Source organism: Podarcis raffonei, chromosome 15 (assembly GCF_027172205.1).
Source record: "Podarcis raffonei isolate rPodRaf1 chromosome 15, rPodRaf1.pri, whole genome shotgun sequence".
Lineage (NCBI taxonomy): Eukaryota > Metazoa > Chordata > Lepidosauria > Squamata > Lacertidae > Podarcis > Podarcis raffonei.
The window spans coordinates 21,334,827-21,353,055 of record NC_070616.1 but is presented as its reverse complement, the minus strand read 5'-3'; the positions used below and the strand labels follow the sequence as shown (position 1 = coordinate 21,353,055).

The window sequence follows — 18,229 nt, the reverse complement described above, 5'->3', positions numbered from 1 at the left end:
GAGCAACGGGAGCTCACCCCGTCGCGGGGATTCGAACCACTGACCTTCTGATCAGCAAGTCCTAGGCTCTGTGGTTTAACCCACAGTGCCACCTGCATCCTTTTTAAACCCTGGAGATTTAAAGAGCAACCTCGGCATTCTAAGATGGAACGAAGCAAAGGGGAGGAATCACCAAACCACTTCGATGATTTGCATGTGTTTCTATGCATCATTCCCACTTCCTCTTTGAGGCAATCCCAAGAAACACGGGGATGATGGGTATCAGAAGATGCAGGAATCAGCTCTATCACCTGGAGAAGGAGGCGAGCGTGGAGGCTGCTGGGATGTCTCCAAAAACTGCTTGATCTCGCCCAGGGTCTTGGCAAGGGGGGACGTCGCCATCAGGGCCTCTACTTCCAGCTCGCTTACACAAGCAAGCATGCTGCTCTTGCGAGGCTGCAGGTCCAACCCTGACAAATACAGACAAGGCATACATCAGCTGAAGGTGCTGCTTGTAGACTCAGAGAGACAAGGATGAGGATGATGACTTCATGCAGATTACTAAATTCATGCAGCGGGGAGGGGCTGTTATGTAACATACTGTCACAAGGGTCACTTGCATGGCCTGAATAAATGACCTGTACATAACTGATGCTCTGAAGCTTGCAGACCGCATGCGGCTTATGTTTCCATCTAGTGGCAGCTTAGGAGAACTGCACCTCCCAACAACCGCAGACAGGGAGAAACTAGACGGGCAATTAGGATTTCCTGTGGTTTTGTGTGTATTATTTTAAACTAAGCCGCTGCTCTCAAGATTCCGCACACTTTGAAAAGCGGTGTTTTCAGAGAGATTGTTAACCGTTTCCTCCTTTCCCCTGATCTAAATTGCCCCTTCCTGCTGTTAACACGTGCACTTGTTTTGTTCTCTGAAGCCAACAGCAGCTTCGGAGGAGCCTCGCTAGGGAAAGGGTATGGATGTTTAGGATACCAGATTCAAGTGCAGATGTTTACAAGAGTCCTTTGTGTCTGCAATTTGCACTGGGAGGGGAAAAATCACCTTTCAGAGGAGCAAACGAGAGTCCCACCCAGCCACGCAAATTGCATGTGTGCACTGGGGTCATTGTGTGTACCTGGGAATGGATGGATATGTCAGTGGATTGGGTAGGTGGATTAGAGAAAGGAGGTGGACTGGCTCTATCAACTTTTGTTTCAGACCCCAAACACATTACCCCAAAGGGAGTGCAGCCCTCGAGGGAAGTGGGAGGTTCTCCTTCCCTGTTCTATAACCAGGTAAAAGGGCTGCACACATCCTTACCTTGGTCTTCACAGCCACGAGAGCTAAGGGAGGCCCGTTTCCCACCGGAGAGCACACGCTGTGTCAGGGAGCTAGTACCCTACACAGGAAATAATGTTCAAATATCACAGGAATGAGAGGGGGGGAACGAACACATGCCAAAGGGAGACCTTCATTCTTACCGGGCATCTTTGCTGAGTTCCAGCTTGCTCTCGGATAGCCAGGCCAGATCCACCAGCTCCATTGTGCCCCTGTGCCCCTTCTGGCTTTGCTGTCACCTTCCCAAAATGGATTTTCCGCAGCAAAATCCCCAGGACTTTCATTAACTCTGTTGCCTCCTGCCACTCAGAACCTAAAAGAATTCAGCAAGGCATTAATCAGTTAATACAGCTTCCTAAACAGCCTGTAAGCAGCTGTTTTCATGCCTCTTGGAGATTTGCTCATGAACACAGCTACATTCGGAGCAAAGAAGCAAGCTCCATGGGTCACCACAAGTGTCACAGTGAAATATCCATAAGAAAAGAGACCATTAAAAGGTACAAAGGAGAATTTTAAAAATGAAAAACACACCATTATTTGCTTTCACATTTTGGTCAATTTTAATGGGTGCCTGGCACTTGTAGAAAATTCCTTTTTTAAAAAAAATGGCAGGGAAGTGTTCTGTTTTCCCAGCTCTCTCACCTGAGTAGCCCATTGCTTGCAAGACTCCAGAAAGCTTGATGGAGGAGCTCTCACTTTCTTGGGTCTCCTTGGCAGAACTGAAGGTGACCTGGGCTCTATCCCTGGTGACTGTGGACCTTTCCATGCCCTTCAATGCATCCATGTCCAGTGTCTGTACCAGATCCTACAAACAGAGATCAACAGCTTTAATGCTTTACTGCTGTCTCAGATTTATGACCTTGTCAAATTGCTTTTGCCTTCACTGGGGAACATTACATTGCTTAGGAAAATAGGAAGCTGCCTTATGGAAGGGTCAGACTATTGCCCATCAAACTTTTGAGTGGCAGAGGCTTTCCAGGGTCTGAGGCAGAGAGAAAGGCACTGGGTCCTGTAAACCAGGGATAAGGAACTTCAGTCTTTTTTTTTGCCGGGGTGCGTGGCAAATGTGGCCCTCCACTTCTCTCTATCTGGCCCTCAGCACTCTCCCCACACCACACCCTTTCCCAGACAGCCACACCCTCTCTCCATAGGCCACACCCCTCAGGGCCCCTGCTTCATTTGTTGCTCCACCCACTTTATCTGTGGCTCTGCCAGCCACTGCATGTGGCCCCCAGAAAGTGGCCCAGAATAAACTGCTGCCTTTGGATTGAAAAAGGTTCGCCAGCCCTGCTACAAACATTTCCTTGTGAGCTGCTTTGGAAATCTGAACCACTCATCTCCTTAACCAAGACTTTCCCTTGGTATGTCTCACCAAGCCTCACACCAGACCTGCCCTGCCTCACCTCAGTTATCCAGTCTGCTGCTTTACCCTGCCAGCCCATTCACGACTATACTGCCTGTTCCTGGCCCACAAGCCCATTGCCACATGCCAGGGCCCTGTTTCAAGCCAGACGCCAGGCCTGACAGTCCCCTAATTCCCCATGCAGCCATCAGGGGGCGCCTCCTTTCAGCTTCAAGCTTATTGTAATTTAGCCACACCAATGGCGCCCACAGGTGTGCATTAATGTAGCCTAGTGCAGAAACATTTAATGAGGCTAGGGATCTAAAACCTGCCAATGTTGAAGGACCCTGTCTGAGTGGACAGACTCAGGGGCAATTCCTCTTGGTTGCCCAGAAGAGTGAAATTCATTGCTATATTCTGCCCCCTAGTGGAGTTTTGGTACCTACATCTAGAAATGGCCACCACCATGTGATTGGTCAAGCTTCATGATCTAATCTGGTCCATAGTTGGGCAGGTGCATTATACCGGTTAGTAACCCATTCAGGTGAGTGCAGTGCTCCAGTTCGTTGGAAATAAAGTGGGGTCAAAAGCAAATGAGCAAATATATTTCTACACATATGCTTCCCTCCTCACAGCACTGACCAAAAGACTCTGGATCTTCTGGCTGATGCCTCGGTAGAAGGCCAGGACGTCTGCCCGGTGTTTTGCTAGCTGCGATGCCAGGTGAAGGTTCTGGTCCTCCAGCTTGTCATACAAAGTGCGGACGCTGAAATCTTCCAGGTCTTTTGTTGCAAACTGGTCGCCTGAAACAAAGGCAGCTTATCCGTTTAATTGACTATCACCTTAGGTATAAAGGGAAAGAAGTTTTGCGGTCCTTATTTTGATTTATTTCTTTGTGGTGGGAAGGGAGAAAGAGAAGCTCAGAAATGGAGAGACTTTTCCAGTAACTCTCCCTTCTTATCTTGTCTTCAAAAACGGCATGGGACGAATGGTTGGGACAGAAGGACCTGGGTCCAAATCAATGCTCAGCCACATAGCTTGCTGGATATACTGGAACAATCTCTCTCTCTCTCCCTTCTCTCCCAGTCTAAACTACTGCATAGGATTTCTGTGGTGAAACAACAACAACAACTGGATAGACTCCATGAAAAACCATCCTGATAAGAACATAGGGAAAACTCAGTTGGATCTGTACAAAGGCCCATTGAGTCCAGCTTCCTGTTCTTACAGCTCCTACCCAGATGCCTATAGGAAGACAAGAAGTAGGATCTGGGTGCAACCACCACTGGAATTCCCACTTGTGGTTCCCAGCCGGTGGTATTTAGAGGCCTCCTGCCTCTGGCAGTGGAAGCAGAGCAGCCATTGATCACCTTATCTTGACCTTGGGAAATGATCTTGCCAGCCTGTCTTCATCTGATGCTGAATCTTGTACCATTCCAGCCCCAGGTGAAGACCTTTTTGAATCCCTTGAAGATCTACCCTAGAAGTTGGGGGCTGCACACAAATGTGGTCAGACATCCTTTCCCAAACTGGTGTCCTCCAGATGTTGCTTGACTACAACTCCCATCAGTCTGAGCAAACATTGGCCTATATGGTTTTGCATGTACAAAACAATCTGAAAGGCACCAAGTTGGGGAAGGCCATGTGAAAAAGAGTGTGTGTGACACATCATTGAATGAGAATGAATAGAAGTGGGAACAAGCTTAACCCCTGTAGAGCTGTTTTAGGGTTTTCTCTTACCCCCTCCTTTTAAGGTTTTCCCTGCTAAACATTTGATGCTGCCCGTTTGTGCCTGGGTGATGTCATTTTAGCTACACAAGCAATGCCATTCACAGCCTGAACTTCAGGAATACAGGGAAGGATCCTGCAGAACTTTGGCTAAGTGGGTCAAAACCTGAAATCAGTCCCCAGAAAACCACAAGGTTGGAAGCAAATATTGACAGTTTTCACAGCGTCCCTAGTGAGGTGCCCTAGATACTTCCAAAGTGTTAATTATCAGCTATTATTAGTCTGGTATGATGTGCGCATGACATTCAAGCCTTTCAGGGTGCAATATATATATTTGTGTGTTCATTTAAATCCTCTTTTTAGGTTCAGAAGTTACTCTTGGCCATTCACAATGCTCATAAGAATGGTCCTCCAGTGTGAGTGGTATTGTGTGAAATAGGAGCACACAAATTTCAGAAGCAGCAATGGCCATTATCACTAATCCTTCAATATGTACTTTTAATATTTTTTTTTGCTAAAGCTGTATTGGCTGCGATCTGCAAATTCACAGAGGGCACCACTTGGACATTTGTAGTTCTTAGGTGAATTACAAAAGTTCCCAAAGGTATCCACAGTGGCCTTTTCATACATCAGACTCGTTTGGAAGCCTGATCCTAGGTCCCTAATGAGTTCATGTGCACGACACATGTATTTGCAAGCACAATTTTGCCTCCACTTTTAATTTTCAGGTGTACACATCAAACATCCTAGGTCTACAACTTAACTGAGAGAATTTAGTAAACGAACAGTCAGGGTGACAGTGGCAATTGAAATGCCCTGCCTTGATTTTTTTCAGTGATTTTTTTGTAGCGGAACCACCCCCAAAGAGTGTAAACACTGCCATCTGCTGGACATAGCTCCACCTGCACTATCATCAGTAAACGCTTCCGCCTTGGAGATCTCACAGACTTACATTCTCATCTGACAAAAACAAAAATTACTGCACCATGGTGAGCTATCCGGAGAACAGGCAAGCATGATAAATATACCTTTGCCAAACCTGTGCCCTGCAAATGTTTCAGACTACAACTCCCATCACGCATAGCAATTGTTTAATTTGGTCTGGGGATGATGGGTGTTGTAGTACAAAGCAACTTGAGGGCTCCAGGTTGGAGAAGGTTGGTTTAGAGGGAACCAGTGGGGAGTGCTAATCCATACCCACATCAAATAACCCCACAAATTCTGAAAAAGTCCAGGAAACCAGCCACCAGAATGTATGTGCCATTGCTATCAAGCGACTGATGTTCAGTTTTAAAATGGCCCTTGCATGTGCAAATGAACAGTATTTTCTCCTCTCTGAGAGGCGTGGCATCCCAAAAGCATCCCATGATGGATTGTAGCTTCGATTACAGCACATGCCTTGCTTCAGTGTTTTGTGGTTGCTTTGGCAAACTCGTTTTGGGTCAGAGATTTCCCATGTCAGGACTGGAGATCAAAATCGCTTGCCAGCATTTGGGTGTCTGTGTGGGAGGGGGGAATATGCAACATTCACCTGCCCGTTTGTGAGAGCACCGAGCCTAATCTTCCAAAACAAAGTCTTACCTAATCCTGGGAAAGTTCCCTCTCCTGCATCAGGTTCTTCCCCAGATCCCTGGGAGCCAAGAACTTCATAGAACTGGATGCTGCAAGAACAGGGGGAGAAATGCACACAAGAGCTTGAGAAAGTGCCTCTTTTAAAAAGGCTGTCTCTCGTGTTGAGACTAGGGGTGGGCAGATCTGTTAATTGGGATGACTCTCAGTTTCTTATTTCCCCCCCCCCCTCACTCATAGAGGAGAAGGCTATCCATGGCTACTAGCCATTACAGTGGTACCTCAGGTTAAGTACTTAATTCGTTCCAGAGGTCTGTTCTTAACCTGAAACTGTTCTTAACCTGAAGCACCACTTTAGCTAATGGGGCCTCCTGCTGCTGCTGCTGCGCCGCCGGAGCACGATTTCTGTTCTCATCCTGAAGCAAAGTTCTTAACCCGAGGTACTATTTCTGGGTTAGCGGAGTCTGTAACCTGAAGCATATGTAACCTGAGGTACTGATGTATGGCTATGCTTTGCCTCCACAGTTAGAGGCAGCTGAGGTAGAAATTCTGCAAAACCCATGACCAGCAAGGCCATTGCTGCTATGCAAGTGTGCAGCCTGGTCACAAAACTAACAGTAATCCATTTTGAAGGAACCTAACTGTCCAGTAGAGTGGAAAACAATCCCAGATGAGATGCAAGGAGGGCTCTGCATGTACAGCAAAAAACAACAACAACACCATAGGTTGAATAAGTGTTTTTTAAGAACTATAGTTGGGTGAAGTGTTGGGATGGCAGAAGGTGGCAAAATGTGGTTGAACAAACAGCTAAGATTATGTATATTTCCCAAACAGGGTGTGTGCGAATGGAATGCTCTCACCGACTCTTTTGGACTCTGTCCTGTAATACACGATTGAATATAAGGGTCTGACTAATTGGGAATCTGGTCTGAGCCTCTGTATTGAATCCCCAAAGAGAATTTTCTCCCATGCAGTAATGCTTCTGAATACCACTTTCTGGAAACAGCAGGATGGGGTAGTCCTCTTGTGACTGGGTCTTCCTTGCAAGTTTCCCATGGGTATCTGGCTGCCCACTATAAGACCAGACTGCTGGACAAAGGTGGGCCATTCGCCTGACCTAACAGGTTCTTCTTATGTTCATTTATTCACATTCACACATCAGTTTATTATTTTTAGTTTTATTTTTTAAAAACACACAAGCTGCCCCTGTTTGTTTTGAGAACTAAATTTCTGTTTGTTGCCCTGAGTCAGGATGGGGGGAGAAATTCAATTCAGTTTGCTTTGATAGGTGAACCTACCTAATTTACACTTTCCAGAACAATGCATGAACCAGTGCATACAGCTGTCCTATGAAATTTGTACTTTTCCTAATTTCACAGTGCACTTTTAAAGTCAAGCAATGTGTACAAAAAGGTATGGATTGGGCTAAAGTATGCATAAAGCTGCACATATTAGTGAGAAAAGCCTGTCAGAATCCGAGACCAGGGAGAAGAGTTGGTGGAAGAAGATTGGAGGAAATTTAAAACTTATTTACAGAAGTATTGTAAAATGTATGAATGCTGATGACATTGAATTAAAATGAAGGGGTTCTAGTAATAAGAGATAAAAATTTGAAATTTGGGAGGTAAAATAAATAAGGATAAAGTAGTAGGATACGAATTTGCTGAACTAATTGTTAAAAAGAGATATAAAAAAGGGAGGCGTGAGGAAGTCAGGAAAATAAGTTAATTGAAGATGAATAATTGGAAAAGAGTGATTTGTGTTTTTCTTATTCTACTTTTTGAGTGTTGATTGTCTCTTTTTTGTTTTCTTGTTAAATGTTTGTATTTTATGCATCGTGAAAGTTTGTATTGTTGTGTTTTATATTTTCTTTGTGTTTTTATTGTTTTACTTTTCTATTGTTAAACTTAATAAAATATTATTTAAAAAAAAAGAAGAGAAAAGCCTGTCCGACGCCACCTGCCACACCCCGGGGCTGCCAGGCCTGACAGGGGGAAGGGGCAGGCTGTGCAAAGTGGTGTTGCCCCCCATGGCCCACGCCGCTACCAGAGGCACAGGGGCGTAGCCAGAAAGCCCCCCGCGCTGCCACCTGCCACCCCAGGGCAGCCAGGCCTGCCCAAGGGAGAGGATCCCCTTTAAAAGGGGATCCCTAGATCTAGTGCCCCCCACCATCCCTTTGAGGCCCTGTGGCCGGGGGCGGGGAGGCCAAAGACCTCAGGCCTACCTTTGGAGTGATGAAGTCCAGCAAAGTCCTTTCCAAAGAAACTCTGGAGCCAACTGATAATTCCCAGACAAGATCCTCCCCCTATTGTGTGGGCAGGGTGGTCCCTCCCCCTACCTGGCCTGATCACCTTGACAACACCTCCCCAGGCAGGATTGGGCAACTGGCTGAGGTAGGCAGAGACCTCCAGGTATCCTACCTAGGAAGGCGAAGCCAAGCCTGTGCTAATGGTGCCGCATAGGATCCAGGGGGCTGCGGCTGCACATGACCACGCAAAGGGAGCCCCCCATTTAATGTGGGGAGCGGTCATGGGGGGGGCGGAATCGCAAACTGATGTGGAAATGTGAAGAACTGAAGATTGAAAAAAATCAGAATCTGAGAGACACAAGAATTGATGCCCAAGGTGGCATCGGTGATTAGGCTTCCATCACTCACCTCTCTTTAATGAGCACATACTCCGGGGGGATGTGTGGCTCTCCCAAGCTCCTCCATCGTGGCTTCCAGCTCTTCATTGGGCTTGGAGAGGAGCTGGGATGCCTCAGGAGAACAACTAAGGCTGTCAACACCACAGTGAGGAACCCCAGGATGAAAAGCACAGCTGAAAAGGCAGGAGAACACAGTGGTGATTAAACGAAGGGAAACGGATCACCACAATTTCTTATCAGAGGCCTGATGGTGGTCTAGGGGAAGTTCTTTGAGTTCCCTTCCCCTACTCCACTTTATCCAGGTGGCATCTGAAATATACTCAGAGTCGCAAAGTGATTTCATGCTCTTTATTCAGCTCATAGTGGTGAGGAGGAATGAATGAATGTCCCCTCAAAGTATCTGCTTTATATGCATTATTTACACAATGGGCTGCACATGATTGGCTAATTCTGGAATTCTACTGTAAGCCAATCAGGTTGTGGATTCACTTCTATCTGGAGCATGATTGGGTGGTTCCTGCCAACCAATCATACTGCTGCATTGTTCTAGGACCAATCAGACTGCTGCATTCTGAATCCTATTGTTCTAGGACCAATCAGACTGCTGCAATTTGGATCCTATTGTTCTAGGACCAATCAGACTGTTGCAGTTTGGATCCTATTCAACTCAGTACATAACAGCATCCATTAATGGTTCCCAGTTCATGCTTCCACCACCTGCTTAACTTCCCCCCTCAGCCTCCCTTCTCTATGGTTCAGGTGCCTCTTGCTAGTCCACACAGCTTGTTTGTCCTGAACTGACCATCCTTCAGAGGCAGCAGGGCTAAGGCTGAAGAGGCAGAGTTTGCAGCAGAAATAGGGGACCTGTGTCCCGCTGGGTGCTTTTGGACTCTGTGGATTTATTTGAATTAAGTTTTAATAGGCATTGCGTAATGTTTTCTGACATTTGCATTGCAATGTGTATTGTATTTGGTGTATACTATATAGGAATTATAGCCCGGCGACACCAGAAGAGACAAAGGTTCTCTCCTCTCATAAGAAGAACCTGCTAGATTAGATCATCTACTCCTGCATTTCGTTCCCATAATGGTAATCCATTGCTTTGCTGTTTCGATTCAATTATTTACTTCTTTTCATCCCACATTTTATTCCGTGAGCTGCTCTGAGATCTTACGATGAAGGGTGTTATGTAATAAATCTAATAAATAATTAAATAATCCAGGTGCCTATGGGAAACCTGCAAAGGCATGACCCGAACACAAGAGCACTCTGCTCTGCTGTGGTTTCCAGCAAGTAGTATTCTGAAGAATTACTGCCTCTGGCTTCAGTTCTTATGGACTGGGGCAGATCTCTCTATTGCTAGATGAGAGTTGTAAGTCAAGTAACATCTGCAGAGGCACACGGTCTCTCTCCACTCTGGGTCTTTCACTCCACTCTGTCTGCTGCGACAAGGCGACCCACAAACTAAGGCCTTTCCTTCCATGCAGAAATATGGGTGCGGTTCAGTTGCAAGAGCATTGGAAACCATGCTTAAGTGTCTGGCATATTTGAGGCACATAAAGGAAAAACTAGTCCTCCTTTGAACTCTTGCACAGAGAATACTTCTTGAGATCACACTATGCCTAGCTCTACTTTGCAATCCAGACCAAAGCAAATATTCCACGGTGTGTTTATTTTGACACCAGCACGTGCTGGAAACTATGACGTTTGCTGCTCTTATGTAACAAACTGAAGAAAGCAAAGCCACCTATTACTTGCATTCTTAAGGCAAGGTGTGGCATACCTGGGCTGCTCCTCATTGCTAGCTCCACCTGCTATTGCTATGCAGCAAAGAATTGCTTACATAGGAGGAGGAGAGTTGCTGCAGGAGAGGATGGGAGACCAGAAGTCTAGAGACTCTGTCTTGTTCCTCTGCTTGTATAAGACATAAGATTAACTTCTACAGATAATTAATATGAATCAGTCACCTCAAGTCACCTTCCCACAGGGCGTCTGCTTTGCCATGATGCATGTTGCAAGAAGTCAACTCTCCTTACCTCTGGAAAAATATGCCAGAGGGGCAGCTGATATTATAAAGGTGGGCAGAGAGGCCAATATGGGATGGACAACTGGTTAATTGCAGCCTAGTTGTGTTGCTTTGACTGAAAAGGGCAAAGTCCACGAAGGTTTAAGGAGCACATACACAGCACTTTGCAAGATCCACACTATAGACTTAAAGCACATCTGACACACATTTAAAGCACACGACTTTCCCCAAGGAATTCCGGGCACCGTAGTTTCCCTCCTCCCCTCCTTTAAAGACTTACAATTACAGAGTCATTGTCATGGTACCTGCAATAGCTGCCCAGTCTGGGGCGACATTCAGCACCTGGCGCTTCAGGACCCCTTGCCGAGCCAGCTGGAATGGAGATGAGGGCTGGAAGGGAGCTGCAAGGGGGTTGCAGCTCATAGTCTCCTCATTCACCACCACAATCAGCACCCGATCTTCGATGGCATTATCCCGGAAGACGTACGTCCCAGGCTCAAGGAACACATGGGAGAATCTGAGGAGGGGAGAGGTGTGCTGTCTTAAATAAACCCTTTTGCTCTACTGCATTCCATCAGTATTTAAAATTACTACAAAGCTAATGGTATCAAGGTGGAGGAAACACCTTCAAGCAATTTCGGTGTTATTCACAGCATGATCTCAAGGTCGCTGAGGCCATGGAGATTCTGGTCTACTGACTGCAACAAATTATTTCTTTGATTATTGCTAGATAATTCTCCAAAATGATAGAGCTCCCCTAGGAAGAAGATGGGAAACTTTGTTCCTCAAGCTTTCTTCCTTGCAAAAGGCATTTCATGCCTCTTATCAGTTCCTTGAGTGGAGGTCTTATTGGTTCTCTGAGGGTTGGCAAGTGCATCAGAAAAGATTCTGTAAAGTTAATGGAGGCAAGAGAGATGTAAAATCAGAGATCACTCGTGAGCCAGCTCCAAAGAGGAGAGGCATATTGGAGAGATGAAGACGTATGAAGTATATGTCATCCATACGGTATTTTACATGGGTAAATTAGAGATGTCAACAAAATTAAGCCCTGATTTCTACAAACATGGTAAAACTGTTACTGGACTGTACAGCTTCAGACTGCTGGTGTGGACTGTGTGACTGAATGCTACCCCACATGTATCTGTGAGCATGTACATACATACATCTATCTGTCTACCTACCAACCAGTGGAGAAGAGCTAAGCTAGCCTTCTCACTGATAATCTTGTGTAATGCCTGAAGTTCTCAGCTATAGATAAAGAAAAGCAGACTGAGAATCACTCTGGAGCTTAAGGAATATGAACAATATTTCTTTAGTCTATAGATTTAAAGCAATTAACACAGCCAATTAAATTAACAATCCAATCAGTGAATAACTTTCCCTGACTCCCTTCAAAACGGAAGACCACAAATGACCAAACCAACACCATCACTGGTTAACGTGACAACCGCATCAACAGAAGGAGAAGGGTCATTTCCTTCAGTTTGTTTGCTGCCAAATTCAACCCCCTCAGCTGGCAATGGGCTGGCAGAAGATTCACTGGATTCTTAGAATGTGTGACCCACAACATTGTATGGCAATGCACTCAGGGTGACTAATGTGGGTTTTTTTTTAATATCACAAAAAAGTAAGAAATAACAGCTAATATTCACATGCATATCTGTCCATTTTTTTCTTTAAAGTTCTCTCCCCCCTTAAAGATCAAAGAGTTGGCTAGCCTGTCAGACATCTCTGGGGAGAGAACTTTACAAAGAGAAGGCTCTGCTTCTCTTATGCATTGGTCTAACTTCAGACGAGAAAGGGGCTGTGAACAGGGCCTCCTCTGAGGATCTTGGTAGAAGGGAAGGCATTCCTTTGGTAGCATCATTAGATACCTGGAGATGTTGAGATGAGTTTCTCGAATGAGGTGGTCCAGCCTTCTGAATGCACCAAAATCCCAGTGGGGGTTGCTGTTGTAGAGGTGCTGCTTTTGATAGACAGGGTAGTGACTAGTGAGGCGGTCTAGTAAGGAATGGGCACAGAGTCAACACCATCCAAGCACTTATGAGTGGATACAAAGCCAGGCTAAGGATGCATAAACAAACATGCTTATCTCTTGAATGGCAAGCCCTCTGTGGATCTGCATTTTGATCAGATGTGCAACCTTCCTAAGAGAACTGAGCTCAGGATCAATTTGGATCCCCTCTTTCTAGCAGAAACGAAATGTGAAGAGTAGCAATTGCAAAGCCAAATCTGCTTTTCCGTCCAAAGACCACAGCTGACAAATTCATAGAGGGTACAGCTATGGATGCCTATTCCAGTGTTAGAGGCAGCAGTGCTTCTGAATACCAGTTGCTGAAAGCCCCAGAAGGGGAGAGTGCTCTTGCACCTTTTTCATGCCCCAGCCTTATCTCCAGAGGTGGAGTGAAGAGAAGCAGCAGTCCAGTTCTGTGAGTAGATACCCACTTATGCTGCATTGGATCTCACCCTTCATCATAGGAAGCAATTGCATATACTCACCATAGGGATTGATGCTGAGCTGGAAAAGGATGGCATCCCCAACAGCCAGACATGCAACAGGGTTTGGAATTGTGGGTAAGAGCGGAGCATGTTGGGATTGTGCAGCCTCTCCCTCCCGCCGACGTCTCTGCCGCGGGGGAGGCATCTCTGAATCTCCTGGATTGGAAAAGTTGATGTAAAAGGGAGGAGCTAGTCAATAGTTAAGGAAAGATGCTTATTCTGTGGGTAGGTGGGAGGATTGGACCACAAGTTCTTACAGAGATAGGAACCCACCAATGTTGTGGGTGAGGAAACCATCAATGTCCAGTTACACACTCCTATATTCCCTTCATTTCTGACTCACAGGCCATTGGGGTCCATTGCAATGTATCCCTTTTCAAAATATATGAAGGTTCTCTCAGTGATGTTTGATCTGGGATTGACCATTCACACATGCAAGTAACCATACAACACTGTTGTGATGAGGAACAAGTGTAAACTAGCTGGATCATAGATCCAAAGTGATTGGGGGTGGGTGGGTTGCACAGTCTGTGGGTTGCCTGCAAAGGGTCCATCTCACACTTTTTATTATCAGGCATAGTGCTTATGGAAGACCTAGACTGCAGATGCATAATTCAATGCACTCCTGTCACTAAACTGTGGCAAGTGAGACATCTTACCTGCCAGGAAAGTGTCCAGCATGTCTGGGCTGGAAAGCAGGAAGCCAAAAACTCCACTGGGACCAAAGAGAGCCAAATGCACCTGCTGGCTTTTCTGCACATGTTCATCAGGTCCCAAGGTATTTGGTAGCTCCTGCAAAGCAATATGGTGTTGTTTGTCTTACAGTCTGCTATTTATCTTAAGTTATTTGTTGGAATTCTCTGAGTTCCCTATATGGTCCCCAGCAGAGTAGTCCTAGAAAAACTCTAAGCCTTAGGTCACACTCAGCATGTATTTAAAACAGCATCATACTACTTTAAACCATTCCCAGAGTTTAACAACGAATCCCTCTTCAGAAGGAATTGTAGCTCTGTGACAGGAAATAGGGGTCTAGGACTTGCCGATCAGAAGGTTGGTGGTTCGAATCCCTGCGACGGGGTGAGCTCCTGTTGCTTGGTCCCTGCCAACCTAGCAGTTCGAAAGCACCTCAAAGTGCAAGTAGATAAATAGGTACCACTCGGCGGGAAGGTAAACGGTGTTTCCAGGCGCTGCTTTGGTTCGCCAGAAGTGGCTTAGTCATGCTGGCCACATGACCTGGAAGCTGTATGCCAGCTCCCTCAGCCAATGAAGCGAGATGGGCGCCGCAACCCCAGAGTCGGTCACAACTGGACCTAATGGCCAGGGGTCCCTTTACCTTTATCTTTAACAACTCTCAGCACCTTTAACAAATGACAGCTTCCAGAATTCTTTGGGGGAAGCCACAACTCAAAATGGTATGATACTGGTTTAAGTGTATGATGTGAATGTGGCCTTAAACATCCATCTGCATGCAGAGAGAGCCATTCCCCTTCAGCCCTGGCATTCTCCACTCACTCTTTCTTGAGTCCCGTCAACACTCAGAAGCAGCTCCCTCTCTGGACCAAATCTCAGGGAAATCTGTGGAGCTCTCAAGAGGCATAGCCGATCACACAGCTCTTCAGCGGAGATGTACTGCTCACAGTGGCACCTGGGAAGCAGAGAGAAACAGTGCTGCTTCTTTCTGAATCTCCATTCCAGGGAAAGAAGCTTGAAAGACTTACTTTCATATAAGCTGGGAGTCCGCTGTGTCTGCTGGTGCCAGAACTAAGAAATATGCAAATCTCTGTGTTGTGAGATGCAGGGGTCACAGGTGAAGAATTATGTAGGCAGTAAGGCAGAGTTAGGGAACCTGGTACCCTTGAGGTGTTATTGGAGTTGACCATTGATGGTTGGCCATTGACCATGCTGGCTGGCACTGTTGGGAATTGGAGTCTCAACAACACATTCCTGCAACAAAGGGTTCTTAAGCTCTGTCCATTGGCTTCCCCTGACCTGGGTCATTGTGGAACTCCGACTGAAAACAGTGACAACAATAACCCACCTTTCATCCCAAGGTCCCAGGGCAAATTACAATTAAAACACAATATCAAAAACAGTTTAAAAGCAACTTAAAAATCCAGAAATGAGGCAGGTCCTCACACTGGCCTCCAAAACAATCCAGAGACTAGAACAACTCCACTATGAGGAAAGGATATGATGTTTGGGCTTTTTAGTTTAGTAAAAAAAGAGATAATTATAGAGGTAGATAAAAATCATTAATGCTGTTGAGCAGAGAGAAATTCTCCTCCACTAGTAGCTAATGGGGTCATCCAATGATGGGAGATTCAGAGAACTTATCCACATACTGCATAGCTAAGCTATGGTAAGGTTACTAGACATCCCCGTTTCCCGGGGACAGTCCCAGGATTTACAAATCAGTCCCCTGACAAAATCCTATCATTCCTATTGAAGTTGAAAAGTGTCCACGGATTCATTGAAAAAAATCTGGTAACCTTAAACTATGGGATTTGCTACTACAAGGTGTAGTTATGGCCACTCACATGGGTGGCTTTAAAAGGGGTTTAGAGAAATTCATTCAGGGTCTGGGCCAAGAGGGCTTCCAGGGAAAGTTTGGATAGCCAGAATCACCAGTGACATCAGTGAGGGAGTAGGGAAACTCCATCAAGCCTCTTCTTATGAGAATTCCAAGTGCCACCAAGCCTGATGAAAGGAAGGCAGAAAGGAGCAGCCCTGTCCTCTTGGACCTGACACTGGAGGGGGTACCAGTGGTGGATGTTGACATGGTAAGGCTGCAAGAATGATCTGGTAACATGTCCAAGCAAACAGACATGGAATTTGGGCATGAAGTTTACAAGACTGAGATGAAGTCCATTCCATACATATTAGGGCAGAAAACATAGGTTCTGCCACGGTGTGGGGATCTGCAGCCAGTTCTGGCTCTCTAAGGGACACATCTTCCTCCCTCAGCTCCTTTGGAAGGAAGGAAGGAAGGAAGGAAGGAAGGAAGGAAGGAAGGAAGGAAGGGAGGGAGGGAGGGAGGGATATAAATTTAATTTGAAAAAATCAAAACAATAAATCTGTCTAAATGCACCTGCTTCCAGATGTACTTTTGGGGGAAGTTATTTGTAAATGTATAACCTAAATGTGGAAATGAAACAATGTGTGAAGTGACTCCCATTTTTTATTTCTGTTTTGCCTTCTATGCAGAGGCTGCTGGCAAGGGGGAGGAGGCCAGATGCTGACATCTGTCACATCATACTTAATCCCATTTGAAAAATCCGAGCAATGGTAAAAATGCATAAGAGTTGGGTTGAGATTTACACTCCCGATTGCTAAGGAGAAGAACTTGTCTCTCTGGTACCCAGTAATGCTTTCCCGAAAAGATGGTGCTTACATGCCAAGTTCAGCATGGAGCTCACCACTTGCTGGACCACAGACCAGAGAGCAGTTATAGTACTCAGGGGACACACATTTGCGGGTGGATGCTAAGCGGACCTCCCAAGGAGCGCAGCGTTCCTCCACCTGCAGAAGGGGAAGAAAAGGGGCAAGTCAGACTGGCACAATGTTTATAAAAGATGCCTCTACGGAGCATCACACGTGCATCAACAGCCATGGTGCATCACCTGGGGCTGGCAGTCCTGGTCGCTGTTGCTGTCAGGTGTTTTCTTCCCTCTCTCGTCAAAGTAAAGGTATCCCACCTGGCAAATGCAAGAGCCATCAGACTCCTGGAAAGCCCGATTCAGACCATGGCAGGTACAGCTGGTAGCACCTTGAGGAGGCAAGTTGAGGTTCAGAGGGGGGTTGACTACTCATTGAAAAAGCATGGCAGCGCAGGCACTCACTCCTTATCTGCAGATGTTTGCACACTGCAGAAACGAAGCCCTTGTGGAAGCAGCTCCAAATGATGCTAATGAAAGGAACTGAGCCAGGGAACAGGTGGGCTCACCTGGATTGGATGTTGATGAACTGCCGCAAGGAAAACACCCGGTTTGAGCTGGGAGGTGATTGAAAGAGCCAGCGGGGCAGGGGTGGCATTCCTCCAGCCGCTTGGCTAGGCTGTTGTTCCCGTAAGTACCAGGAGGACACGGCTTGGGGGAAGAGGTCAGGTCTGGGCAATAATACCCCTGGGGGCAAGGATGCTGGAGGTAACTTGCAGTACCTGGGGGGAAGAGGAAGAACGGGAATTTCTCACTCTATACACAGCACCAGCCTAGACAAACCAGTGGTATAAAAATGATGGGTTGTCTTCAGTGCTTGACCTACAGACTCGTTGAAGTTAATGGAGGTGACTAATGGAGGTTCATTCATTTCTGATGCAACCCAATGTTCTTTGGCTTCTGGCTCAGATTTTGAATGTGGCATTTCTTAAAGAGATGCTCAAAGGATGCTTTCTTCTTGTGTCCTCCCCCAGCAAACCTTGAAACCAATTTCTTAACCATAACCATCTCCCTGTTCTCTGTGGTGTTGTGTGGAACAATCACCTTCAGGGCAGCTGAATCCCGGCGGGCAGGGCCGGCAGGGTGGAATGGTGTCCAGGTTGCCACCATAGGTTCCAGCAGCGCATGCCCTGCAGCTCTTCTCAAAGGAGTCTCTCAGGCCTGTCGTGTTCAGTGCTGTGTAACCAGATTGGCACAGGAGTGGATGAGCACTGCCAAGAGGGCAGTAGTGGGGATAGACACACCTGAGAAATAGAAGCAGGGCTGAGGACGGTCAGAGAGCAAATAGGACTTCCTGTGAATAGTTCACATTTCTGCAGCAGATGGAAAGTATCCCCCAATGGGTTTATCCTTTCACTTGCTCATTCAAGGTAATGGAAGATAGTCCATGTTTAGTACTCGTTTCTGTGTTAGATAACACTGATTCCAGAAAAAAAAATTGCAGACCCCTTAACCTGGAAAATCACAGGAATAAAGTGGTATACTGGAATATAGTTCTTCCCTGCTATTTCAGAGGAGAACAGAGGCACACATGCATGGAAAGGGTGGCTCGCATTTGAGTAAAAATGTCAACAGGGGTGTGGAGCAAGCCTCTTTCTATTACAGTGGTACCTTGGGTTAAGTACTTAATTCGTTCCGGAGGTCCGTTCTTAACCTGAAACTGTTCTTAACCT

At 46.2% G+C, this 18,229-nt stretch overlaps 1 protein-coding gene across 7 annotated transcripts in view; it reads right to left on the bottom strand.

The window, feature by feature from the left end:
* Positions 1-18,229, bottom strand: part of LOC128402396 (zonadhesin-like) — a 137,529-nt gene that overhangs the window by 18,514 nt on the left and 100,786 nt on the right. For 5 of the 7 annotated variants that reach the window (XR_008327674.1, XR_008327675.1, XR_008327676.1 and 2 more), the window contains exons 66-81: positions 17,601-17,800; positions 17,066-17,278; positions 16,743-16,888; positions 16,514-16,641; positions 14,635-14,767; positions 13,782-13,914; positions 13,123-13,311; positions 12,498-12,624; positions 10,929-11,140; positions 8,608-8,770; positions 5,964-6,043; positions 3,297-3,457; positions 1,955-2,117; positions 1,456-1,625; positions 1,295-1,373; positions 291-449 (exon numbers count right to left, since the gene is read on the bottom strand). Coding sequence is in view for 4 of the 7 variants with exons in the window: in XM_053366470.1 (XP_053222445.1) it covers positions 291-449; positions 1,295-1,373; positions 1,456-1,625; positions 1,955-2,117; positions 3,297-3,457; positions 5,964-6,043; positions 8,608-8,770; positions 10,929-11,140; positions 12,498-12,624; positions 13,123-13,311; positions 13,782-13,914; positions 14,635-14,767; positions 16,514-16,641; positions 16,743-16,888; positions 17,066-17,278; positions 17,601-17,800 (2,456 nt within the window). In the remaining 3 variants the exon portion in view is untranslated. Of the gene's footprint in view, positions 1-290; positions 450-1,294; positions 1,374-1,455; positions 1,626-1,954; positions 2,118-3,296; positions 3,458-5,963; positions 6,044-8,607; positions 8,771-10,928; positions 11,141-12,497; positions 12,625-13,122; positions 13,312-13,781; positions 13,915-14,634; positions 14,768-16,513; positions 16,642-16,742; positions 16,889-17,065; positions 17,279-17,600; positions 17,801-18,229 lie in introns of those variants that run through there. The other 2 variants (XM_053366469.1, XM_053366471.1) reach the window with 2 other exon arrangements.